We start from the raw sequence: 27,633 nt of genomic DNA on the forward strand, positions 1-27,633 counted from the left end.
GCGCTAGTAAACAATGCTCCCTCAAGTGCTTGACACAGCCTATGACATCAGTTCAAGTGAATACTGGAGCTGACTGGGGACAACATCTGGAGAAAAAGCCATTTCCAGAAACAAGTAGCCATTACTTCTCGGCCTGAAGTACGAGAATAAAACAAATTATCGGCTTGAAGGTAATTGTCTCTTTTATATGTGTAAATGATTTATTTGGGTAAAAGGCATGAACTTGACATTGCTAGCTGGCTTCTGAATTACTCATCCTACTTTACTAGCAACTGGCAAGCTGTATCAGGGAGAGTTGGGTGGAAACATATATTTGCTTGCTATCCATTTGATTGATAAAGTTGATTTAAAAAAAAAAATGCCATTAGCAAGCAAGCTGGATTGAAAGCTAACGTTACCTAACTCAAACCATCAGTCTGAGTTCACCCTAGCTAGCTAAGTAGACTATAGCCAGGGTTCTCAAAAATTACTACACTGAGTGTACAAAACATTAGGAACACATGCTCTTTCCATGAGACTGACCAGGTGAATCTAGGTGAAAGCTATGATCACTTATTCATGTCACTTTGTTAAATCCACTTCAGTCGGTCTTGATGACGGGGATGAGAGAGTTTTAAATAAGGATTTATAAGCCTTAAGACAATTGAGACATGGATTGTGTAAGTGTACCATTCAGAGGGTGAATGGGCAAGACAAAATATTTAAGTGCCTTTGAACAGGGTATGGTAGTAGGTGCCAGGTGCACCGGTTTGAATGTGTCAGGAACTGCAACGCTGCTGGGTTTTTCAAGCTCAACAGTTTCCGTGTGTATCAAGAATGGTCCACCACCCAAAGGAAGTCCAGCCAACTTGACACAACTGTGGGAAGCATTGGAGTCAACATGGGCCAGCATCCCTTTGGAACGCTTTCAACACCTTGTAGAGTCCCTGCCCCGATGAATTGAGGCTGTTCTGAGTGCAAAAGGGGGTGCAACTCAATATTATAAAGGTGTTCCTAATGTTTTGTACACTGTGTATATTTGCTAACGAAAGGCTAGTTACTTACTATTAAACACTCTTTGTCAAGCTACTTTGTTCCCCTGCCTGTTTAATGATGCCAACTTTTTCAGTCACTAACGCAAGAAAAATGCTGCTCTTGATTTTTTGTATAATTTGGCTGCATAGGCCTGTGCACATTTACGTGAGTGTTTCGTTAGTTTGCTAAGTTACTGACTAGGCTAATTCTTATGTTGTTGGTGTTTTTGCGGCCCATATTCACAAAGCATCTCAGAGTAGGAGTACTGATTTTTGGATCATTTTTGCCTTTTTAGATAACAAAGAATATGATTACCTTGACAAGGGGAGCTGGTCCGAGATCACTATTCCTACTCTGAATACGTTTTGTGTATATGGGGCCGTGGAGAAAGCTGTTGCCCAATACCTTGCACCGCAGTTGTTTCACCACAGGACCCTGGAGGTATTACAGTCAATGCTTATTAACTGAATATTGTATGTGAATTTCCAAATATTAATATGACACTAACAAAAGGGTTGAATAGTTCAGCAACATGTGCAGTGAATGCTAACATGGCTTTGGTGATGAAAGGTACACTACCGTTCAAAAGTTTGGGGTCACTTAGAAATGTCCTTGTTTTTGAAAGAAAAGCTATTTTTTTGTCCATTAAAGTAACAACAAATTGATCAGAAATACAGTGTAGACATTGTTAATGTTGTAAATGACTATTGTAGCTGGAAACGTCTGATTTAAAAAAAAAATGTTTGATTATCTACATAGGCGTACAGAGTCTCGTTATCAGCAACCATCATTCCTGTGTTCCAATGGCATGTTGTGTTAGCTAATCCAAGTTTATAATTTTAAAAGGCAAAAAAAAAAAAAAATGGCCTTCTTTAGACTAGTTGAGTATCTGGAGCATCAGCATTTGTGGGTTCGATTACAGGCTCAAAATGGCCAGAAACAAAGAACTTTCTTCTGAAATGAAGACTATTCCATGTGAGAAATTGGCAAGAAACTGAAGATCTCGTACAACGCTGTGTACTATTCCCTTCACAGAACAGCGCAAACTGTCTCTAACCAGAATAGAAAAGTGGGAGGCCCCGGTGCACAACTGCGCAAGAGGACAAGTACATTAGAGTGTCTAGTTTGAGAAACAGATGCCTCACAAGTCCTCAACTGGCAGCTTCGTTAAATAGTACCCGCAAAACACCAGTCTCAACGTCAACAGTGAAGAGGCGACTCCGGGATGCTGGCCTAGATAAAAAAATCTGCCGTTTCCAGCTACAATAGTCATTTACAACATTAACGATGTCTATACTGTATTTTTGATCAATGTTATTTTCATGGACAGAAAATGTGTTTTTCTTTCAAACACAAGGACATTTCTAACTTTTGAACGTTAGGGAGATAACAATTGTATCATGTACACTATCAGGACAATGCATGCTGTGACATGGGCCTGGATGATGATACATCTTCTTCAAGCTGCTTGACTGAATAATGGGACCTTCAGTGTACCAAAAGCAAGGGCCTTACCTGGGAGTACAAAAGTCTCTCTGTCTCGCAGCCATTCTGAAGAGACACAGACGTTTGTAAACTCAGCAAAAAAAGAAACGTCCTCTCACTGTCAACTGCGTTTATTTTCAACAAACTTAACATGTGTAAATATTTGTATGAACAACAAGATTCAACAACTGAGACATAAACTGAACAAGTTCCACAGACATGTGACTAACAGAAATGGAATAATGTGTCCCTGAACAAAGGGGGGAGGGGTTGCATTGTCCAGAAGGAACCTGTAAGTAAGCATTTCTTTGGACGGTGTATACCATGTGTATGCTGTACATACAGTGGGGCAAAAAAGTATTTAGTCAGCCACCAATTGTGCAAGTTCTCCCACTTAAAAAGATGAGAGAGGCCTGTAATTTTCATCATAGGTACACTTCAACTATGACAGAAAAAATGAGGGAAAAAAATCCAGAAAATCACATTGTAGGATTTTTAATTAATTTATTTGCAAATTATGGTGGAAAATAAGTATTTGGTCAATAACAAAAGTTTATCTCAATACTTTGTTATATACCCTTTGTTGGCAATGACAGAGGTCAAACGTTTTCTGTAAGTCTTCACAAGGTTTTCACACACTGTTGCTGGTATTTTGGCCCATTCCTCCATGCAGATCTCCTCTAGAGCAGTGATGTTTTGGGGCTGTTGCTGGGCAACACGGACTTTCAACTCCCTCCAAAGATTTTCTATGGGGTTGAGATCTGGAGACTGGCTAGGCCACTCCAGGACCTTGAAATGCTTCTTACGAAGCCACTCCTTCGTTGCCCGGGCGGTGTGTTTGGGATCATTGTCATGCTGAAAGACCCAGCCACGTTTCATCTTCAATGCCCTTGCATTGAAGATGAAACGTGGCTGTAAACTTCCGACTTCAACTGTATATAGATAGATAGATATATCTATTCAATGGAAACAGGATGCACCTGAGCTCAATTTTGAGTTTCATAGCAAAGGGTCTGAATACGTACAGTTGAAGTCGGAAGTTTACATACACCTTAGCCAAATACATTTAAACTCAGTTTTTCACAATTCCTGACATTTAATCCTAGTAAACATTCCCTGTCTTAGGTCAGTTAGGATCATCACTTTATTTTAAGAATTTGAAATGTCATAATAATAGTAGAGAATCATTTATTAAAGCTTTCATTTCTTTCATCACATTCCCGGTGGGTCAGAAGTTTACATACACTCAATTAGTATTTGGTAGCATTGTATTTAAATCGTTTAACTTGGGTCAAACGTTTCGGGTAGCCTCCCACAATAAGTTGGGTGACTTTTGGCCCATTCCTTCTGGCAGAGCTGGTGTAACTGAGTCAGGTTTGTAGGCCTCCTTGCTCGCACACACTTTTTCAGTTCTGCCTACAAATTTTCTACAGGATTGAGGTCAGGGATTTGTGATGGCCACTCTAATACCTTGACTTTATTGTCCTTAAGCCATTTTGCCACAACTTTGGAAGTATGCTTGGGGTCATTGTGTAACCGATGTGAAATGGCTAGCTAGTTAGCGGTGGTGCGCGCTAATAGCGTTTCAATCGGTGATGTCACTCGCTTTGAGACCTTGAAGTAGTGGTTCCCCTTGCTCTGCAAGGGCCGCGGCTTTTGTGGAGCGATGGGTAACGATGCTTCGTGGGTGACTGTTGTTGATGTGTGCAGAGGGTCCCTGGTTCGCGCCCCATTTGCGACCAAGCTTTAACTTCCTGACTGATGTTGCTTCAATGTATCCACATAATTTTCCTCCCTCATGATGCTATCTATTTTGTGAAGTGCACCAGTCCCTCCTGCAGCAAAGCACCCCCACAACATGATTCTGCCACCCCCGCGCTTCACAGTTGGGATGGTGTTCTTCGGCTTGCAAGGCTCCCCCTTTTTCCTCCAAACATAACGATGGTCATTATGGCCAAACAGTTCTATTTTTGTTGGACATTTCTCCAAAAAGTACGATCTTCATCCCCATGTGCAGTTGCAAACCGTAGTCTGGCTTTTTCCTGGCGGTTTTGGAGCAGTGGCTTCTTCTTTGCTGAGCGGCCTTTCAGGTTATGTCGATATAGGACTTGTTTTACTGTGGATATAGATACTTTTGTACCCGTTTCCTCCAGCATCTTCACAAGGTAATTTGCTGTTGTTCTGGGATTGATTTTCATTTTTCGCACCAAAGTACGTTCATCTCTAGGAGACAGAACGCATTGGGCGTTTAGGCCTGGCTCGCAGGTGGCTTTCCAATTCATTCCAAAGGTGTTCGATGGGGTTGAGGTCAGTGCTTCCACATCGATCTTGACAAACCATTTCTGTATGGACTTCGCTTTGTGCACAGGGGCATTGTTATTTTGTTTTACTTATTTTTTTGTACTTTAGTTTATTTAGTAAATATTTTCTTAACCAACAATGCATTTTTTAGAAAATACAGTCAAGGGTTTTTAAGTAAGCATTTCATGGTAAGGTCTACCTACACCTGTTGTATTCAGCGCATGTGACAAATACAATTATATTTTATTTGATTGTCATGCTGAAACAGGAAAGGGCTTTCCCCAAACTGTTGGCACCAAGTTGGAAGTTCATAATTGTCTAGAATATCGTTGTATGCTGTAGCTTTAAGATTTCCCTTCATTGGAACTACCATGAAAATCAGCCCCAGACCAATATTCATCCTCGAACCAAACCTACAGTTGGCACTGTGCATTCGGGAAGGTAGCGTTCTCCTGACATCCGCCAAACCCAGATTCGTCCGTCGGCCTGCCAGATGGTGATGTGTGATTCATCACTTCATGGCTGAGCCGTTGTTGCTCCTAGACGTTTCCACTTCATAATAACAGCTGATACAGTTGACCAGGGCAGCTCTAGCAGGGCAGAAATTTGAGAAACTGACTTGTTGGAAAGGTGGCATCCTATGACGGTGCCACGTTGAAAGTCACTCAGCTCTTCTGTAAAGCCATTCTACTGACAATGTTTGTCTATGGAGATTGCATGGCGGTGTGCACGATTTTATACACTTGTCAGCAACGGGTGTGGCTGAAATAGTTGATTTCACTCATTTAAAGTGTCCACATACTTTTGTATATATTGTGTATATATCACGAAAGCAAAAATAACATCTATGAGGAAGGCCATAATGGTAGGCCAGCCGATAGAGTTGAGTCTTAAGGCCAGCTTTAAAAGCCCCAACAGTCTGAACAGCCCTGAGATTATCAGGGAGTTTCATAGGCGTGGTACATGGGAAGAAAAGGCACGATCCCCCATTGTGTGGAGCGTGGTCCTTGGGGCATGGAGCAGTTTGATCAGTTTGGCGTGGCTTGAACGTAGGCTGCGGGGAGGTTCATAGGGGGAGAGTAGGTCTGACAGGTAGTCTGGTCCTACTCTAAAAAGATTTTAAAGGAAGTGCAAATTTTACAGTTCATCATTTAGTTTTGTAACAAACCATCTGTCTATCTGACTATCTATCCTGAGCTCAACAAACTTGATTATTCATTTTTAATAACGCAAGTAAACAATGTGAGGGGTGCAGCCAAGATGACATGCATTTTTAAGTTGTCACTAAATCAATTAGCCTTAAACCTATAATGGCATTCTAATTGCAGACCGCTTGCTTAGTCATAGCGACTAGTGACATTGTGCGATGTTCTTGTTTTGTGACTGAAAGTTGTTACCGGAGAAACTTTTCACTCTGCAGTGATTCACTAATCACCATGGCAGCGCCATTCACAGCCCTTCACTATTCTCTGACGTCATTGTCATCATGGTAGCACAATGGCAAGCTGTCATTATCGTATGAAAGGAGACATCGGTATAGTATTTGTTTTCTTTCAAATACGTAAGCCATAAGATTTAGCCTGCCTGGAGTGCCAGATTCCATTGCTTACATTGCTTGTGTTTGCTCTGAAGTATATGATTGATTGTTTTTTTTTAAGGCCGAACCCATTTGGATATAAAAACAAACCTCAGACACTATATGGTGTGCCTAGTCAAAACGTGATAACTTGGAGTGTATTCACAGGAACCAAATGGAACTAAAAATAACTAAATGTTTGTCCTACAGTAACTCTCGTTTCCGTTGAAAAAGGTTGTGCTCTTGTCGTGAATACACCCCTGGTTTCCATGAAAAGTGATAACATTCTTGTTGTGCAGAAAGAATATGGATTAATTCTAAGATCTGCCACAGGAGGGAGCCATAGGCTGTTTTTTACCCCTTGACGGACCTGTCATAGATTTTGCTGATGGAATATGAACTGCTGCAGTCTGGGCCTTTTGAAGAGGAAAGGCAAACACAATGGCAACCACTAGACAACCTCTGCTCAGTGTTTTTATGTTATAGCCATTACTGAAAAGCAGTTGAAAAATAAATACTTCCGAGTGGATAAATTAGCGTATCAATAAATAACCATCCAAAAGCATATGTGAGTGAGAGGTTTTGTTGCTTTATTCATGAGTTTCATATTTTTTTGCACCCTTCTGTGTGCTTAAATGTACTATTCTATACAACATTTCCAAGCTGTTAAAACAGCTTTAGAACAAATTACCGCTTTTTAATGAGTATTCAACTCATGGAACTGTTTTTCAAAACCTATATTGTTTTGCGAAAATAAAAAAACAAGCATTACATTCTGCTTATGATCTAGCGTTAAGTTATTTGTCAGTATATTATTCATATTAAAGTTCTCCTCTGCACCTTTTTATTACATTCTGATTGAATTAACTGGGTATAGCTGAATACAGACCAAAGGCAAATCTACAAACTGTACAATTTATCATATTTCTAATGGCTTGGAATATCAGATGTGGAATAGCAGGCGTGTTGTCACTAAAGGGAGCTCTACATTGAATTATGCCTGAGTAGGCAGTCTTTCCACAGGCATTAGTTGTACAGGACCATGCATCACGGTGCAAGTGGGAGCCACATTAAGTCGATGCAATTTGTTCATCCGCGTACTCGCTCTCCTGTAATTTGTTTTATGTTGCTTACATACACCTTTTTAATAGAGGAGATGGGAGTCTCCATGTTAGTGTTTTGGAAACACATAACACATTTTTCTATGAGATTAAATCCCCCCGACTCAGAAAACCATTCCGCTTCAGAGCAGACACAGAGCAGTGACTATTCAATAGACATAGTACTCACCCAAGTGATTGACACTTCAGCTGATGATAAAGCTAATTACCTATATCCCGAATAGGACGAAGTAAAAAAAAAAGGACAATGTAAAATAACCGATTGAAACTTCCACTTTGAGCTCTTGAATTTAAAAAAGTAGGTTGAGCTTTTGAATTTCTCTTTGAGCACTTGGCGGTCTTGATCTTACCAAATGATTTACGAAGCAGAAGTTTTGCAGAGGTAGTAAGTCTCTGCAAAGTCATCCCTTTTTACACCTGGTCAACCAGGCTTATGGAGCTGACTTTTAATGGCTTTGTTTAATAATCTGTTCCTGTCTGTATTGGCCCGGACACACTCCCAGTGTAGGAATGATTTTATGACAGTCGTTCTTTTTTAAACTTGGCTAAGGGGGATACTCTATTTTACATCTCTTTGTTCAGCCCAATTAGTTGGATCTGTTCACTGCTCCGTGAACGGAGTCGCTTTCACATTTTAAAAGAGCACTTTTAGAGCAGTTCATGTGTCATACCGGACTTCGAAAGGGCCCGTCGTCCTTGAACTGAGACATCTTGTCTTCTACTGTCTCACATCTTTAAAATCATTAGTCCTGTATATTCCTCACATTCCTGCAAACTATGGGTCGTTGAAAAATTTCATTTGCGCTCTTGCCTGTGCGCATCTTTTTCCCATATTTTATCATCACTTTAAAAGCTATTCATAAATGTCAGAGATTCTAATACACAACATGCAAAGTCAGTGTATCTTGTCACAAGCATGAAAAACATACAGTAATTTACAGATCTGTTGTTTCCATGGTGATTAATGATCAGAAGGGCTTAATTAATTGACTTTGAACACATTGACTCTCCCAATGTTGGAAATGTAGTGTATGCTGGTGTGTAGCCTCGCACAGCATGTTTTATGCAGCTAAGTGCTTCACTTCTGGCTGTTGTATTATCGTAATTGGTTTTATGTTTTCAACACCCCCCAAAACATGCCTTGAATGTGTAATTTCAACATTTCTACCATCACAAGAAATACAGAATCCGCAAATGTTCCATCCTCTTCAGCAGAATAGCCTAGCTTTATAAAACAATGTTTATTGATGAATGTGCTTTATCTGGTTTGTAATAAGACGGGACCTTTTTCAGTTTGAGTGTTCTTTTTACATTTCCCTCCGCTCCAGTCCTTGAGTCATAAGTGGAAATCAGTTTACCCCATATGCTGACTTCTATCTGTATTAGCTATCCCTTTAAGTTCCTTTTTTATTATCTACGGGCAGTCACTATCCATTTCTCTCGGACTCTTCGACCTACTCGATGTGCTCAGTTTTTTTTTTGTGCGTGTGTGGGGGGGGGGGGGGGGGGGGTGCTGTCTGCTGCCGACGATATCTGATCCATTTTGCAAATCTGCACAGATGGCCCCTGAAAATGCTGTGCCGGCATCAACTGCTTTATGACAAGGGATGTCTCCACACAATTAACTGGGATTATGCGAGAAAGAAAATATCCTGAAATATAGAGTGGTGGAACATTATTAAAACCAAAGAGATATTCCCTTTGGGGATGGCTGTATCCCTTGGGAGGTTAAATGGAGGAGAGTACTTGATAAAATAATGAAGGTTCATGTTCACTTCCGATGTGAATTCTCTACTCAACCCAATTAGAAACAAGAATCTGTAGGGGATTTATTATAATATTCCCGGTAATTAAAATAAGACACTTTATATTGGCTCTGGGCCTAAATGTTCTAGGAAATGATGCAATCAATGAGCTGCCCATCCCTGGGCTGGACATAATACCCACCGTTTGTAGACACTGGTGTGTGCATCATGTCAGTGTTGGACATCTGCACATTCAGCATTACCCGATCACTTGCACCCGACCACTATTAATGCCTTCTTGAAAGCATCTAGCCATTTAGGTCTTGAAACCATAAATCTGAAAAGTTTTACAGTGATCAACAGTGGTCTAAAGTTCTTCAGTAAAAATACTTTAAAATACTACTTCAGTAGGTTTTTGGGGCATCTGTGATTTTACTTTACTACATTCCTAAAGAAAATGATGTACATGTTCCCTGACACCCAGAAGTACTCGATACATTTTAAATGCATAGCAGAACAGGAAAATGGTCCAATTACCACACTTATCAAGAGGACATCCCTGGTCATCCCTACAGCCTCTGATCTGGCGGACTCACTGTTTGTAAATGTCTGAGTGTCTATCCGCACTTAAATGGTGCCGTCTGGTTTGCTTAATATAAGGATTTTTCTATTATTTTCTACTTTTACTTTTGATATTTAAGTATATTTTAGAAATACATTTACTTTTGATACTTAAGTGTATTTAAAACCAAATAGTTTTAGACTTTTTTACTCAAGTAGTATTTTACTGGTTGACTTTTACTTGAGTCATGTTAATTAAGGGATCTTTACTCAAGTATGACTATTGGGTACTTTTTCCACCGCTGGTTGATCACCAGGATGGTCTGAGACCAGCCACCTGGACAGCTGATGAAACTGTGGGTTTGCACAACCAAAGAATGTCTGCGCAAACTGTCAGAAACCGTCTCATGGAAGCTCACCTGCGTGCTTGTCGTCCTCACCAGGGTCTGGATCTGACTGGTGTTAGTCTTCGTAACCAGTGGACATTTTCTCCCTCCACATTCACAGCAAACAGATCCTTAATACATTACTACAGATCACACTGTAATTAAATCACTAAAAAGAAAGTTTTTTTTGCCATTGACCCGTTTCAATTGTTGTACTGTGATGTCAAAGTGTTACTCACCCACTGTGATTGGAGTAAAAGCTTTGGAAGCCGTACATATTTGTCTCAAATGTTAGTGGCGCTTGGACCGATCAATTTGACATGTGGTGCGCTCCTCCACTTTTTTTGTTGACTTTTTCCAAAGGCTAAGCTATTTATATACTGAACTAAAATATAAACGCAACATGTAAACTGTTGGTTGCATGTTTCATGAGCTGAAATAAAAGATCCCAGAAATGTTACACACAAAAAGCTTATTTCTCTCAAATGTTGTGCAGAAATGTGTTTACATCCCTGTTAGTGAGCATTTGTCCTTTGCCAAGGTAATCCATCCACCTGACAGGTGTGGCATATCAAGAAGCTGATTAAACAGCATTATCATTACACAGGTGCACCTTGTGCTGGGGACAAAAGGCCACTAAAATGTGCAGTTTGTCACACAACACAATGCCACAGATGTCTCAAGTTTTGAGGGAGCAAGCAGTTTGGCATGCTGACTGCAGGAATGTCCACCACAGCTGTTGCCAGATAATTTAATGTTAATTTCTCTACCATAAGCCGCCTCCAATACCATTTTAGAGAATATGGCAGTACGTCCATCAGGCCTCACTTCCTCAGACCACATGTATCCACGCCAGCCCAGGACAACCACATCCGGCTTCTTCACCTGCAGGATGGTCTGAGACCAGCCACCTGGACAGCTGATGAAACTGTGTGTTTGCACAACCACAGAATGTCTGCACAAACTGTCAGAAACCGTCTCAGGGAAGCTCATCTGCGTGCTTGTCATCCTCACCAGGGTCTGGATCTGACTGCAGTTCGTCTTGGTATCCAATTTCAGTGGGCAAATGCTCACCTTCGATGGCCACTGGCACACTGGAGAAGTGTGCTCTTCCTCGATTAATCCCAGTTTCAACTGTACGGGGAAGATTGCAGACACGCTGTATGGCATCGTGTGGGCGAGCGGTTTGCTGTTAATGTTGTGAACAGAGTGCCCCATAGTGGGGTTATGGTATGGGCAGGCATAACCTACGGACAACGAACACAATTGCATTTTATCGATGGCAATTTGAATGCACAGAGAACATGACGAGCCCCTGAGGCCCATTGTCGTGCCATTCATCCGCCGCCATCACCTCATGTTTCAGCATGATAATGCACAGTTCCATGTCACAAGGATCAGTACACAATTTCTGGAAGCTGAAAATGTCCCAGTTCTTCCATGACCTGCATAGTCACCTGACATGTCACCCACTGAACATGTTTGGTATGCTCTGAATCAACATGTACGACGGCGTGTTTCAGTTCCCGCCATTGTCCAGCAACTTTGCACAGCCGTTGAAGAGGAGTGGGACAACATTTCACAGGACACAATCAACAGCCTGATCAGCTCTATGCGAAGGAGATGTCGCGCTGCATGAGGCAAATGGTGGTCACACCAGATACTGACTGGTTTTCTGATCCACTCCCCTACTTTTTTTTAAAGATGCATATCTGTATTCCCAGTCATGTGAAATCCATAGATTAGGGCCTAATGAATTTATTTCAGTTTACACATTTCTTTATATTAACTGTAACTCAGTAAAATCTTTGAAATTGTTGCACGTTGCGTTTATATTTTTGTTCAGTGTACAGGAAATAGCCATACGGCTTTGGCGTTTTTCGAGACTAGACAGCATTGACAGTTTGTCAGTAGGACAAGCCATGAGCATTGACTGCATTTCTTTGCTACGGACTCCTGACTTGAACCGAGGACACTTAGATTGAACACTGATGACACACATTCTACCTTTCCTATTTCTTCACCATTTTCATGATCCCATCAAGAGATAACTGCCTGAATTGATTTCCTCTCAGCAACCACGACTTGCTTACAAAATCTTGTGTTTGGAGAGACGGTTGCGGGCGCAAGCATGCTGTTCAAACAGTTGGAGACTGACAGAAGTGTGTGTTCATAAGAATTAAACTGTTCTACCTTTCAAGTTACCTACACTTGAAATAAACTCAGCAAAAAAAGAAACGTCCTCTCACTGTCAACTGCATTTATTTTCTGCAAACTTAACATGTGTAAATATGTGTATGAACATAACAAGATTCAACAACTGAGACATAAACTGAACAAGTTCCACAGACATGTGACTAACAGAAATGGAATAATGTGTCCCTGAACAAAGGAGGGGGGGTCAAAAGTAAAAGTAACAGTCAGTATCTGGTGTGGCCACCAGCTGCATTAAGTATTGCAGTGCATCTCCTCATGGACTGCACCAAATTTGCCATTTCTTGCTGTGAGATGTTACCCCACTCTTCCACCAAGGCACCTTCAAATTCCCGGACATTTCTGGGGGGAATGGCCCTAGCCCTCACCCTCCGATCCAACTTTTCCCAGACGTGGTTAATGGGATTGAGATCCAGGCTGTTCGCTGGCCATAGCAGAACACTGACATTCCTGTCTTGCAGGAAATCACGCACATAGCGAGCAATATGGCTGGTGGCATTGTCATGCTGGAGGGTCATGTCAGGATGAGCCTGCAGGAAGGGTACCACATGAGGGAGGAGGATGTCTTCCCTGTAACGCACAGCGTTGAGATTGCCTGCAATGACAACAAGCTCAGTCCGATGAAGCTGTGACACACTGCCCCTGACCATGACGGACCTTCCACCTCCAAATCGATCCCGCTCCAGAGTACAGGCCTCAGTGTAATGCTCATTCCTTCGATGATAAACGTGAATCCAACCATCACTCCTGGTGAGACAAAACCGCGACTCGTCAGTGAAGAGCACTTTTTGCCAGTCCTGTCTGAGATGGTGGGTTTGTGCCCATAGGCGACGTTGTTGCCGGTGATGTCTGGTGAGGACCTGCCTTACAACAGGCCTACAAGCCCTCAGTCCGAGCACTGATGGAGGGATTGCGCGTTCCTGGTGAAACTCGGGCAGTTGTTGCCATCCTGTACCTGTCCCGCAGGTGTGATGTTCGGATGTACCGATCCTGTGCAGGTGTTACACGTGATCTGCCACTGCGAGGACGATCAGCTGTCCGTCCTGTCACCCTGTAGCGCCGTCTTAGGCCTCTCACAGTACAGACGTTGCAATTTATTGCCCAGGCCACATCTGCAGTCCTCATGCCTCCTTGCATTATGTCTAAGGCACCTTCACGCAGATGAGCAGGGACCCTGGGCATCTTTCTTTTGGTGTTTTTCCAGAGTCAGTAGAAAGGCCGCTTTAGTGTCCTAAGTTTTCATGACTGTGACCTTAATTGCCTACCGTCTGTAAGCTGTTAGTGTCTTAACGACCGCTCCACAGGTGCATGTTCATGAATTGTTTATGGTTCGTTGAACATGCATGGGAAACAGTGTTTAAACCCTTTACAATGAAGATCTGTGAAGTTATTTGGATTTTTACAAATTATCTTTGAAAGACAGGGTCTTGAAAAAGGGACGTTTCTTTTTTTGCTGAGTTCATAAAGATTAGCTGGCTACTCACTAGCACGTGGGCTTGTGCTTGAGATATTGTTTATGAGACCTGTATTAATGTTCTATAATGCCTGCTAGATGAAGTTAGTCATTATTAGTGATTGTGCATTTTGCATGGTTCTGGTTAAATTTGTAATGGAAAAGGCATTTTCATAGACAGTCTTGAAAGCCAGATCAGTGATTATTGCAAAAAAGCTTATTAGTGGCTCTTATGGTTGTGGAAGGGTTAAATTTGGCCTAGGTATAATTTCACAAGCCCTGAATTTATTATATTATTGCTGACTGTTTAAAATGCAGTGTATATGACCTTTAACTGTACAACAAAGCTTATTTGGAGGAAAGATACAAAAAATCAAGATGTACTGTGTGATGAATCACCCATATGTTTGAAAAAAATCTATATGGCCATATCACCCAGCACCATGTCCACTTCCTTTTTATGCGCCCCATGTCTTTCCCCACTGTTTTTCAGCCACCTCATGTTCTTCAGCGAACTTTAATCAATGGTTGTTTTTTGTGGTACCTTGCCACTGAAGGATGGTAGCCTAGCCTATACTGTGAATCAGAAGTACAAAGCTAGTCCTTCAAAAAGGCTTCTTGCCCTCTGTCTTCCATGCAGTACGTCCATAGTAAGGCTTTTAGACCATGTTAGCGACCAGGCTAAGACAGATGGAACAGCGAGTCAATGTTATCAGCAGCAGCACACTCTTCTGAGTTCAAACCCATGGCTTTTGTGTGACTGTCCACCTGCAGACAATGCCTGTCCAGCTGGCAGCAATTGGTTGTACAACTGATTGGACCCATTGACCTCCTGTATCTGTCAAGAGAGCCATGAGTATTGAAAACCAATATCAACTCATTGTGCAAATGGATCAATCAATATCATATGAGTGAGGGGTTAAGGCCATCTGTGTCTCCTGAAGTCAGGCGATTTCTGATTATGGTGTGGAGCAAGCCGTTTGACACCAAAAATAGCCACAGGGCACACTGGCAACTTGAGTGTTGTGAAAATATATCACTGTCACCTGTTCGAGATGAACAATTCTCACAAGGAGTCCTGGGGCTTGAAGTGATTCAAAATGAAGGAGGCCTATGTAGCCCCTTGGAGTGAGCGATAGGCCTATTGTCAGACCTAAGGGTCTTGTGCTTTTGATGCAAGCACGCGGAATCTGTAGATGTGTACTTGTGTGACATTCTCCTTTGTGTGTGTCTGCAAGATCCAAAGAGGCCACTAAAAGCCCATTTATTCTTGATCCAAAAATGTGGTCCGAGGCTTTGTATGTAGGGTGTGACGCAAATGTTGTAGCAATGTGGAGGACTCCGTATCGCTCCACATTGACATGATTGATTGACTGTAGGTGGGGGTGGGAGGTCCTGTATAAACACTAACTCACTTCCTTGACAACAGCTCTGCGAACCGCAAAAATTATGTTTGATCTGACTTTAGCGCAGGCCGCATTGCAGTAAATGCTGTACGGCCACTGCCGAGGTCGGATAGACCATGCATAGCCTTTAAGAAATATGTCTGCATTGTAAGAGTCCCTCCACCATTCATTGCATATGCAGCTCCTCTATGGGTTTCCTCGGTTCATAGTTTATAATTGCCATCCCCTTCACAGGCGATGCGTCTGTAAATATGACGGACTCATTTCAACACGCTCCCAAAATACAACAGCAGCCCAAACACCAAAGCTGCTCTGCATGCCTGAGCAGACCGCTTCAGGTGTTGCCTAATTACAATGCTAGCACGCTCCTGAGCTGATCTGAAAACGTGCAGAAGATCTAGTCTTTGCCCTTTTGCCTATCCAACGATTGTCAGCATTTTGATTGATGACTGCTGTCTCCTCTTGATCCTGTAGTTTAACACCAGCTTAAATTCCACGCTGGGCACCTGAGGAAAGATAACAGCTGTCGAAACATTTATGGAAATTAGTTAGCTTTTTTTTGTTGTTGCCTGCCTAGTGGCTAGGTATGCATTGGGGGAGCTAATAAACAAGGAATGAGGTAACTTTTTCCAACGACAGCAAATGTAATTACTATCTCCCCCGTGGTGTTTTATATTAGCATTTTTGATTTGTCATTCTGGAATCATCAGAGTTATGGGTTTTGGGATGAAAAGGCATAAAAACATCACTTACTCTAAACTTTAAAGTTCTGATGCAAATGAATTTGCCCATTTGACAAAGACCGTCCCACTGGGTACGGTGCTTATTCATCGATTGCTGGCTATTCATGATGCAATTTCATGATTTCATTCCCTGTGCAAACGCAACTCTAGCTTCCAAACATAAACACACTGTTTATGTAGAGGACTGTCTTTTACCTCTTCCTGCAGGCCCCGGTCAGTCCAGACACCTGGTGATAAGATCCCCCCCATGCGAATATGACAGGACGAGGGCAGCGAGAGACAGCCATGAGAGAGAAAATATGTAATCTTTCCCCAAAATCAATATCTTCGCCTGCAGAGACAGAGGAACAAAGGCCTCAGGTTTTTCAGTGGCACATGTGCTCCATGATAAGGAATCAGTCTCGGAATGGAGAGGCACTATCCATCGACGAAGCCGAGTGACATTTTCAGACACTGGCTACTATAGATGCACTGGAAGAGAGATGTTGCTGGAATATGGGGACTATATGGGGACTTGATTGTATTCCAACAAAAAAAGTTTCACCAGGTTCACACACACTACTTGTTATGTCAGTTGACCCATGTCCTCCATTGGAATAAAAATTAAACGATCTATCAAATGGTAGGTTAATCTGTAACATTGATGGAAGGAGAACACTCACTCTCTCTCTCTTTCTCTCCCTCTTCCTATCTTTCTCGTGCTCGCTTACCCTCTATTAGGGTCTGAAACAGTCTCTCAAGTGTTTATCATTTTGGCTATGGTTTTGTGAATTGACACCGTTGGGCGACTAGAGATGCGTGTTGGTGACTGAATGACTTACTGCTCTACTGTACTGTAGGATAGAAATTGCAGCACTGCTTCTAGCTCTTAAACAACTTTGCAGTATTTTTGTTGTTGTTGTAATTTCTTACATTATTAGCCCAGAACGTTTTTTTGTGTTATTACATATAGCCAGAAAAAATATCAGAGCGGCGGTAACTCATCAGCATTCCGATCAGAAATATCATTTTCCCAAATTGGATCCTTTGTTTGTATCCCTCAAGGCAATTGAACTTATGCCGGAGGCTGTTCCAAGAAGCCGCCGGCGGAGAAAGGTATTCGGGGTGGATTTCTAGTCTGACTGAGGAGGCATGCACACCATCCACCGCTTCCGATTATATTACTCGCTAATGTTCAGTCCCTGGACAATAAGGTAGACAAGCTCAAGGCAAGGATCTCCTTCCAGAGAGACATCAGAGACTGTAACATACTGTTTAAAGCAATCATGGCTCTCTCAGGATATACTGTCCCCATCCATACAGCCAGCTGGGTTCTCAGTACATCACGCTGACAGGAATACTGAACTTTCCGCGAAGAAGAAAGGCGGAGGTATATGTTTCATTAACTATTCATGGTGTGATTGTGATAAGGTAAATGAACTTAAGTGGTTTTGTTCACCTGACCTAGAATACAATCAAATCCAAGACCATATTTCCTCCCAAAATAATTTTATTTGGTTATAGTCACAGCCATGTATATTCCCCCTCAAGCCAATACCACAACGGCCCTCAAGGAACTACACTAGACTTTGTGTAAACTGGAAAAAGAACACAGACACTGGACAGAGGAAGATTGGAAAAAAGTGCTTAATTTTAAGTTTGAGGCGTTCAATTTTAAGTTTGAGGCGTTCGGATCACAAAGAAGAACATTCATGAGACGCTGAGAAAATGAAAAGATGCTGGAGGAGTGCTTGACCCCATCTGAAAAGCATGGTGGAGGCAATGTGAGGGTCTGATGGTGCTTTGGTGGTGGTAAAGTGGGAGATTTGTACAGGGTAAAAGGGATCTTGAAGAAGGAAGGCTATCACGCCATTTTACAATGCCGTGTCATACCTTTTGGACGGCGCTTAATTAGAGCCAATTTCCTCCTACAACAGGACAATGACCCAAAGCACAGCTCCAGATTCCAAGAACACAGGATGAGATGTTACTATCCTTTGTGCAAGCACTTCCAAGAGTTCATGAACAGTGAGACAGGTGAAATTTGGGGAGCGCATCGTCAGTAGTGTACCTTTGGTTCCTAGGGTGTTTCGGCCTTTCACACTATACACCCTCCCCAAAGGCGGCCAGCGACAGGGTGATCAATCCTACGCTTGCGTCCCATTCCCAATTAGTCATAGGAGTTGCCTTGTTGTTGATAGCCAACATCCCATGGGACTATGCATGGCAGGGGCGTCTTCCTCCCTGAGTCAAGCATTGTTGACCGCATACCTCCTGGCCCTCTCACTTCGGGGCCCAGCTGGGGTCTTTCCTCTTCATCCAGAGCCATTGACTGCTGCCTTCTGCCGCCTCTGATACAGCTTTGATTGCCGAACGCTGGCTCTGGCCCTTAATTCCCAGGTCTCTAAGCAGTCTGGTTGTAGATGTTGCCACAAAACCTCTGCAGCCCACCTCCACTGGTCGGACTTCTGTGTTCCAGCCATGATGCCGTGCTTCGGCAGCTAGATCGGCATAGCGCAGATGTTTTCGCTCATAAGCCTCATCTACTGAGTCCTCCCAGGGTACTGTGAGCTCAATGATGAAGACCTTCTTGAGCGAATGGGACCAGAGCACCATGTCAGGTCTTAGGGTGGTGGTTGCGATCTCCGGAGGAAACACAAGTTGCCGGCCAATGTCAGCTAGCATTTTCCAGTCGCGGGCCAAGCGCAGCTGGTCTCGCTCTAATGGTGTAGAGCCGCTCTTCGGTGGTTTAGCCCCTTCGCGGACAAAGGTCGTCCGTAAGGGGTGTGATGCTGCTGGGGGTGGTAGGGAGTTGGTGGCAGCTCGCTTGTCCTCCAGGGCGGACGCAAGGTTTTTAAGGACTTGGTTGTGACGCCAAGTGTAGCGTCCTTGGGTGAGGCTTGTTTTACACCCTGTGAGAATGTGCCTGAGGTTGGCTGGCATGGAACAGAGGGCACAGTCCAAACTATGCAAGAATTATTTAGGGAAGAAGCAGTCAAGTGGTATTCTGTCTATAATGGAGTGGCCAGCACAGTCACCGGATCTCAACCCTATTGAGCTGTTGTGGGAGCAGCTTGACCGTATGGTACGTAAGAAGTACCAATCCAACTTGTGGGAGGTGCTTCAGGAAGCATGGGGTGAAATCTCTTCAGATTACCTCAACAAACTGACAACTAGAATGCCAAAGGTCTGCAAGGCTGTAATTGCTGCAAATGGAGGATTCTTTGACGAAAGCAAAGTTTAAAGGACACAGTTATTATTTAAATTAAAAATAATTATTTATAACCTTGTCAACGTCTTGACTACATTTTCTATTCATTTTGCAACTCATTTCATGTATGTTTTCATGGAAAACAAGGACATTTCTAAGTGACCCCAAACTTTTGAAGGGTAGTGTACATTTAAAAACATGAACATGTAGTGTGTGTGAATCTATCAGTTATAGTTTTGATGTCTTCACTATTATTCTTCAATGTAGAAAATAGTAAAAATATAGAAAAACCCTTGAATGAGTAAATGTGTCCAAACTTTTGACTGGTACTGTGCATGTCAGTACATACACACAACAAGTAGGTCAGGATAGTTTGTACAGTTGAAGTCAGACGTTTACATACACCGTAGCCAAATAGATTTAAACTCAGTTTTTCACAATTCCTGACATTTAATCCTAGTAAAAAGTCCCTGTTTTAGGTCAGTTATGATCACCACTTTATTGTAAGAATGTGAAATGTCAGAATAATAGTAGAGAGAATGATTTATTTCTGATTTTATTTCTTTCATCACATCCCCAGTGGGTCAGAAGTTTACATACACTCAATTAGTATTTGGTAGCATTGCTTTTAAATTGTTTAACTTGGGTCAAATGTTTCAGGTAGCTTTCCACAAGCTTCCCACAATAAGTTGGGTGAATTTTGGCCCATTCCTCCTGACAGAGCTGGTGTAACTGAGTCAGTTCAGTTCTGCCCACAGATTTTCTATAGGGTTAGGGTTGAGGTCAGGGCTTTGTGATGGCCACTCCAATACCTTGACTTTGTTGTCCTTAAGCCATTTTGCCACATAGTGGAGCCCTTCACATGGTTTCACAGATATATTCATTATGAAGACAATGTTCAAACCTGACTTCTCCCTTTCTGATATTCTGCCTATTACCAGACATGTAAAAGACAAGCCTGACCTCTCCCCTCTCTGGGCCCCAAGTGACTTTTCCCTAGAGGAGAAAGGAAAATGCAACTGCCAACAGTATAGTCCAAAAGAAGACATTCTAATGACAAGTATAAAATAAATAAAACATCTTATTTATCTATGTTACCTAACTAATTCTGATTCAGCTACGACAATCACGATTACTCTTGATAGAGTATGTCCTTAGTGCCTCTCCTGCAATAACACAAATCTGACATTTGAGATCCCTTGCTCCCAGGGGCCTTTTAGAGTAATATTGTCACCGAGGACATCTTAGCACTGTGAATGAAACACACATACTGCCAAAGAGCACTCACAATACCGTTTTCATTAAATACAGTGGCCTATGTTTGGTGGATAAAAAAAATGGCACTATGTGAAATGATTCATGCGAGAAGATGAAAATAGTTTTAATTTGTTCTTGAATTTGCATTCCGTATAAGAGCTGAGTAAATTTGAGCAGAATGTTAATGAAAACGGGTATAGATTTGTCTTCATAGGGGACTTACTGTATTAGCTGTAACAAAGGTGCTGTCAGTCACGAGTTATCTTATTTTTTGCCTCCATTTGACTGAACTGTTAGTTGAAAGGATGGTTCAGTGGGTAGATGGAGAACAGCTCAGAAGAGTTCATAAACCATAATAAAGTCGGTGGTATTGTGAACAGTTCTATAGCAGCCCTGTAGGTGGGGGTATGATCACTGGCTTTTTGTCTGGAGCGAGTACAAACACACAGCGCTAGAGGGTAGTTAGAATATGAAAAGCTACATTGCTTTTCCCCTCTACCTCCTACCCACTTCAATAGATTTCTGTTGAATCAAATGGATCCTAAATGTAATCAGTCACATTTAATGAGCTAGAGTAATCAATTTGCTTTTTGCTCTTGTTGGAAAAGGTTCCTGTTTCAAATGAAGTGACCCTCACGATCTACAGTTCAATTGGACAGAGGCTTAAACAACCATTAATATATGTTACAATCAGTCACTAAAATGAAAACTGCTATTAGTAGATTGAAGTTTCCACTTTCCTAATTGACTGTTGGCTATAACTGAGCGTATGTTGATCTATGGCGCTGTTGTCCCTTCAAATGGACTGTTTCTTATTATTATCTCATTATTATCACATGCTCCAATCGGTAAATATGCATTTATGTAAATTAACAACTGTCCCAGTATCCAATAGTTGTACTCTAACCAAGTTTAGACCAGTATTCACAGGGTTTAGCCTACTCCTCTTCATGTAATAATATTAGAGAACTGTACTGTATGTTCATATGTCCCACTAGCCTAGTGTCTGTTGTAGATTGACCTGATTGTTGATTGTCCTATTTGGGGTAATTAATATGTACAGTACCAGTCAAAAGTTTGGACACACCTACTCATTCAATGGTTTTTTCTTTGTTTTTACTATTTTCTACAGTGCAGAATAATAGTGAAGAGATAAACTATGAAATAACACTTATGTAGTAACCAAAAAAGTATTGAACAAATCAAAATATATTTTAGATTCTTCAAAGTAGCCACCCTTTGCCTTGATGACAGCTTTGAACACTCCCTCTCTACCTTGCACTCTCTACTTCTCTTTCTCACTCTCTACTTCTCTCTCTTGCTCTCACCATCTCTCTCTCTCTCTCTCTCTATCTCTTTACTGCCCCCTCTCTACCTTACTTTGACATTTTAGTAATTTAGCGACTTAGTAGTGAGTGCATACATTTAATACTTTTTTCTCTCTATCTCCCTCGCTCTCATATACCTTCCCTCTCTACCTCCCTCTCTATCCCCCTCTCTCTCCCTCTCTCTCATATACCTTCCCTTTCTACCTCCCTCTCTACCTCCCTCTCTATCCCCCTCTCTCTCCCTCTCTCTCATACACCTTCCCTTTCTACCTCCCCATCTATCTCCCTCTCTCTCATATACCTTCCCTTTCTACCTCCCTCTCTATCCCCCTCTCTATCTCCTCTCTCTCATATACCTTCCCTTTCTACCTCCCTCTCTATCCCCCTCTCTATCTCCTCTCTCTCATATACCTTCCCTTTCTACCTCCCTCTCTACCTCCCTCTCTATCCCCCTCTCTCTCCCTCTCTCTCATATACCTTCCCTTTCTACCTCCCTCTCTACCTCCCTCTCTATCCCCCTCTCTCTCCTTCTCTCTCATATACCTTCCCTTTCTACCTCCCCATCTATCTCCCTCTCTCTCATATACCTTCCCTTTCTACCTCCCTCTCTATCTCCCTCTCTATCCCCCTCTCTCTCCCTCTCTCTCATACACCTTCCCTTTCTACCTCCCCATCTATCTCCCTCTCTCTCATATACCTTCCCTTTCTACCTCCCTCTCTATCCCCCTCTCTATCTCCTCTCTCTCATATACCTTCCCTTTCTACCTCCCTCTCTATCCCCCTCTCTATCTCCTCTCTCTCATATACCTTCCCTTTCTACCTCCCTCTCTACCTCCCTCTCTATCCCCCTCTCTCTCCCTCTCTCTCATATACCTTCCCTTTCTACCTCCCTCTCTACCTCCCTCTCTATCCCCCTCTCTCTCCTTCTCTCTCATATACCTTCCCTTTCTACCTCCCCATCTATCTCCCTCTCTCTCATATACCTTCCCTTTCTACCTCCCTCTCTATCCCCCTCTCTATCTCCTCTCTCTCATATACCTTCCCTCTCTACCTCCCTCTCTCTACCTCTCTCTCTCTCTCTCTCTTGCTTTCTTTTGCTATCTTGCGCTCTCTTGTACATAGACTTCGTCCCTTCCTCTGCCTCTCTCCCCTCTGCCTCCCTTCCTCTCTTTCTCTGCCTCCCTCCCGGACTCCCTCCCTCCTTTGCCTCCCTCCCCTCTCTACATCTGAGCCAGAGTGACTGTCAGAGGGAACATAGCAGTTCAGTCACTCCTCATCCATAGCTCTTAGAGTCTTCTCCCTTTACAGAGAGAGATACATACGTAGACAAGAAGAGAGTCGAAGAGAAAGAGGCACTCTTTAAAAGGACTTTAGGAGCCACGTTATTATCTTCATCACTCTTCCTCTACTCTCTTACTTTTTAACGAGACTAACATTTCCTGTATGCCTCTAGCAGACTTTCTGGGACTCTAAGGTAGACTCCTTATCCCCCCGTTCCGCTTCCAACCCACCCAGTCTGGATTTGGGGAGTGAGCGGGCGGTAGGCGGGTGCCTCGGGGCGCCCAGCCCGTGTGTGTGGGCGCGACGGCGGTGGAGTGGGCGCGGGGGAACTGGAGCGCCGAGGGCGCGGCCGGGGCTCTCGAGGGCGAGGAGGCCGGGTCGGGGTCCGAAGTCGGGGCTGCAGGGTCTGGGCATGGTGGTGGAGGCGGCGCCATGCTGAACATGGTGTGGGAGACTGAGGGGCTGCAGACGGTGGGCATCGTGGTGCTGGTGTGTGCTTCGCTCAAACTGCTGCACCTGCTGGGGCTCATCAACTTCTCCGAGGGTAAGAGAGAGATAGATAGAAATGAGAGAGACAGAGATGGAAAACAAAGAGAGTGAGGGGCTTTCGAATTGTAGTATACGCGAGAGATATTTGTCCATTGGTGGCTCTCCTAACTTGATTATAATGTGTTATTTTGGTATGTAATATGTTTTCTATTATATTGCTCCTTTCTTGCCAATGAAGCTTGTTTGATTTTGTTGTTGAGTGTCTGAGAGCAGTTTGGGAAACTTAAACTGGTGTAGCCAGCCACTATAAGACCGGGGTGGTCAACTACTGTGTAAGGGTACATTTACATGAGTAATATATGCGTAGTGAGAACTATCCCTGTTCAACATCATTTGCAACTTTTCTGTTTACACTATTCTTACTTTAGCCTTGGATGTGGTGTGGCCAGCTATTAGCATACCGTAAATACAATAGTATATAGACAAACAAAATCTAAACCATATTGCACATAATGTTGCACACTTGATTAATGCAGCGATTCGCAAATGTGTGGATATTTTAGAAGCCTTTCATTTTCAGTTATGCTAACAGAGCAAAAATGCTGTATTCTGATTTTAAGGTCATCTTTGCAGGGATGTGGTGTGGGACACGTGTAGTTTCATTACACTGTACCACTAAGAGGACTATGTGGTTTAGATTTCTCCCACACTACCTCCGAAGCAGGGTTTCCGTTAGCCGGTAATTGCCGGCTTTTGGCTAAAATAAAATAGTTGCCAGACAAATTGATTAGGAGAAAAAACTATCCAAATTGCAGAATGCTTTTTATTCATTTATGTATGGATAAACATTTGATTGTCATTCTTATTGGTCTATAGGTTATTTAGCCAAATTTGGGGGAATTAAATTGGGGCGTGTGTATTTTCTTTAGTCCGTCATGTATCTTATTGATCACAGCATACAGAGACTATTTTTAGCAGAGGATCACTGGTCAGACGGTGCTAGAGCTGCTGCAGCTTCTCGCCTCTGCCGGAGTGGAATGTGCTATGTTAAACAGTTTTGATGGCCACGATTTAAAAAGCGCTTCTATTTTTATTTCTCAACTGGTAATTGAAGCACGCCTCCCATTCGCCATTCGAGTGCATAGGCAACGGTAGGCTGTCAGCGCATCCCCCAACCGTCTTTGTATTGTGAGCTGGAGGCAGTATGCACTTAATTGTTTGAAATCTGAAACATTTTACTTCATATTATGAGGCCTGTCTTACCTTGCTTCAAAGAAGCCTAGGCATAATCTGACCATAGAAACATGGGGGCAATTATTTAAAAAGTACTTACTCATATGCCATTGAAACCATGCAGTTCTCTCCTGTTGTATTTGTTTTCATATGAACTTTCTTTCATTGTCCAGAAGCCAAATGCACAATCATAGTCATATTAGCAGCCCATCCTAGTTGTTGCATCTTTAGATTCCCCCTCTAAATTTCTAACAGAGATTTTCATCCATCACATATGGAGCTGCTCTCATCAGGTGCGCTGTTTAGAGTTTTTGGCAAAATTGAATTTTGGAAAATGTTTGAAAATTATGTTTTATTGGCTGCTTAATTACAGGAGTTGCATGTTCTGTTAAGATTAATTACCATAATCGTAATGTGATTTTTGCATTCTGAGCACCGTGTATTCTCCTGGGCAATTTGGCCAGCAACAATTTTATTTGGGATTACCGGCTAACGGAAACCCTGCTCCGGAGGTAGTGTGGGAAACAACTCTCAAAGAGATTTGAATCTAGATCTGTCTCTTTATGCTACAAAAGTATATGTCCTTGGACTAGCATGTGTCTCAAAGTAGTGTAGTGTAGTGTAAAGAGAGCATTAAGAGATACCGAATTAGCTGAGGAAGATACGGGTGCTGGAGGCTTAGTCAACTCAGACATACTGTAATGCATCTCCAGTTGTGGTTTATATTGGCCTACAGGTCAAGAGTGCCTCTTGATTTTAAGTCATTCTGCGTTTTAGGTTCATAAAAATATTTGGATGTTTTCAAGGAAAAAGTTAGTGGGAGGGATCATTTTTCTTGGTGCGTGTGTACTGTAAATGCGCTTGTGTAATCATCGCTGTATTGCGCTTTGTGCTTACATACGCAACAAAGCGCCCTTCTCCTCTGTGCTGTAGTGTGTTGGGTAATCATAGGAGGTGTGAATTACTATTATAAGCTCTGTACACATCTCATTTGGTGTATACAAGGGACATCATTGCCACTCAGATGTTACTAAGTAAGGGCAGACTGTTGAACTGAGCACAGAACGTGGCATGACTAAATAAACGGTTTAATTTGGCAGAACAGTTGTCTAGTAGAAATGTTTAGTAAGCACTTTTAGTTTAGTTAAAGACCATCCGTCAGGCTATGGTTTGGTTAACACACTTTAAACCGTAGTTATGAATCAAATGTTGGTGGGTCCTTGTATTCTCATTCACATGTACATAGGAAATAGATGTGCATTAAAAGCTTTGAGAGAGAGACTCAATTGCCGTTGCTTAATCAATATCAATTGTGGTCATATACAAACATGCTTTCAGTTACTCTCTTTTATTGTTCCTAAGAAGTTCTACAAGCAGATTCAAGTGTGTCTAATAATAATTATTTATTTTTTTACATCACAAGGGACACTAAATTAGGTTGATATACTGGAGGTAAATCTTTAGTCTTTCTTTGAAAGACAATTGTCCTGCTTTTCAGCAGTGGTCATTGTATCGATCTGTTGCTGTGGTGGTTGGATAAAGAAACTCTATCAACCTTCACAGTGTGTGGTATGAATCTGTGAAAACCAGATGATCACTATCTCATGAATCAGTTCACCCCAGCATAATCACCTTGACAGGATGTCTGGTGGCAAAGCTTTTAGACCGCCTGACAGTTGGTCAATAACTACATTGACGTGTTGCATCTCCAATCCAGTCATGTCTTGGAGTGGAATGGTGTTTAGGCAGTCTTGCAGATGTCTGGTATTTGGGGGTAGAAGTGATGGACTTATAGTTTAGAAATCCACCATATCTTTTGTTCATTTTAGAATTCGTGTTCAAGGTGCAGTTGTACAAAGAACACTGTCTTTCTCTCCTTGGTGAAAGATACATGCTTGTCCCTTCTCCTTTGCCTCGCAGACTCAACTATAACCTGAAATGTATTAAACAAACTGAACATGTACTTGATTCTCTTTGGAATCATACTGGGAGTGTGCTCTGAAGTTCTCATTGCTGTCCATTACAGTGCCCCATAGGAACATCAGTTATGCCACAGTCCAGTAATAGTACTGTAGGCCTATATCTGTCATCCACAGATGACCTATCTAGAAGAAAAAGAAACGCACACCTATTTAGGCGAGGTGCTGGCTAGCTGAGTAGAAAACTTAAAAATAAAGGAGAGCCGCACACTCTAGGAGCTCAGATGCAAAAATATTAAATTTACCAATGTTTCGACAGGCAAGCTGTCTTCATCAGGGTACAATCACAGACACTGCGGGATGACTCGTTTATATAGTGTCAAGACACACAGGTGTCTGTAATCATGGCCAAGAGTGGCCTAATATCATTGGTTAATTTCTCAAATATTAAAATGGCATAGAAAGAGCAGCATACAATAAATACAAATGGATAGCATACGATCATAGACTCACTTAAGACCACACAAGCCTACAAACAACCACAATGGCAAAGTCACAACAATCACAAGAATGGCTTCAGATCAAAGTCCACGTTAAGACCGAAGGGAGCAAGGGTCTTTAAGTTAAAGATCCAGGCAGCCTCTCGTTTTAACAATAAATTATCAAGGTCACCCCCTTATGCAAGGTCCACAGATGACCTAGCATACACTCACTGCCCAGTTTATTAAGTACACCACCCCGTTCATGTAAATGTATCACTCCTACTGACAGTGACTCATGTCGCCGTGGCTGTAAAGCAGGCGGACAGTCATCAAGGCATTCAGTTACTGTTCGACTGAACGTTAGAATGGGCAAAACGAGTGACCTAAGCAACTTTGAGCGTGGTATGATCGTCTGTGCCAGGCGCGCCGGATCCAGTATCTCAGAAACG

The 27,633-nt window shown here is 42.4% G+C and overlaps 1 protein-coding gene across 3 annotated transcripts in view; it reads left to right on the plus strand.

Annotated features, from left to right (window-relative positions):
* Positions 1–27,633, plus strand: part of LOC120030445 (Kv channel-interacting protein 4-like) — a 186,697-nt gene that overhangs the window by 112,425 nt on the left and 46,639 nt on the right. Inside the window, exon 1 of one of the 3 annotated variants that reach the window (XM_038975848.1) lies at positions 23,494–23,605. The exons of the other annotated variants lie outside the window; for them this stretch is intronic. Coding sequence (XP_038831776.1) covers positions 23,494–23,605 — 112 coding nt within the window. Of the gene's footprint in view, positions 1–23,493; positions 23,606–27,633 lie in introns of those variants that run through there. 3 annotated transcript variants of the gene reach the window in all.

This window comes from Salvelinus namaycush, chromosome 36 (assembly GCF_016432855.1).
Source record: "Salvelinus namaycush isolate Seneca chromosome 36, SaNama_1.0, whole genome shotgun sequence".
Classification (NCBI taxonomy): domain Eukaryota; kingdom Metazoa; phylum Chordata; class Actinopteri; order Salmoniformes; family Salmonidae; genus Salvelinus; species Salvelinus namaycush.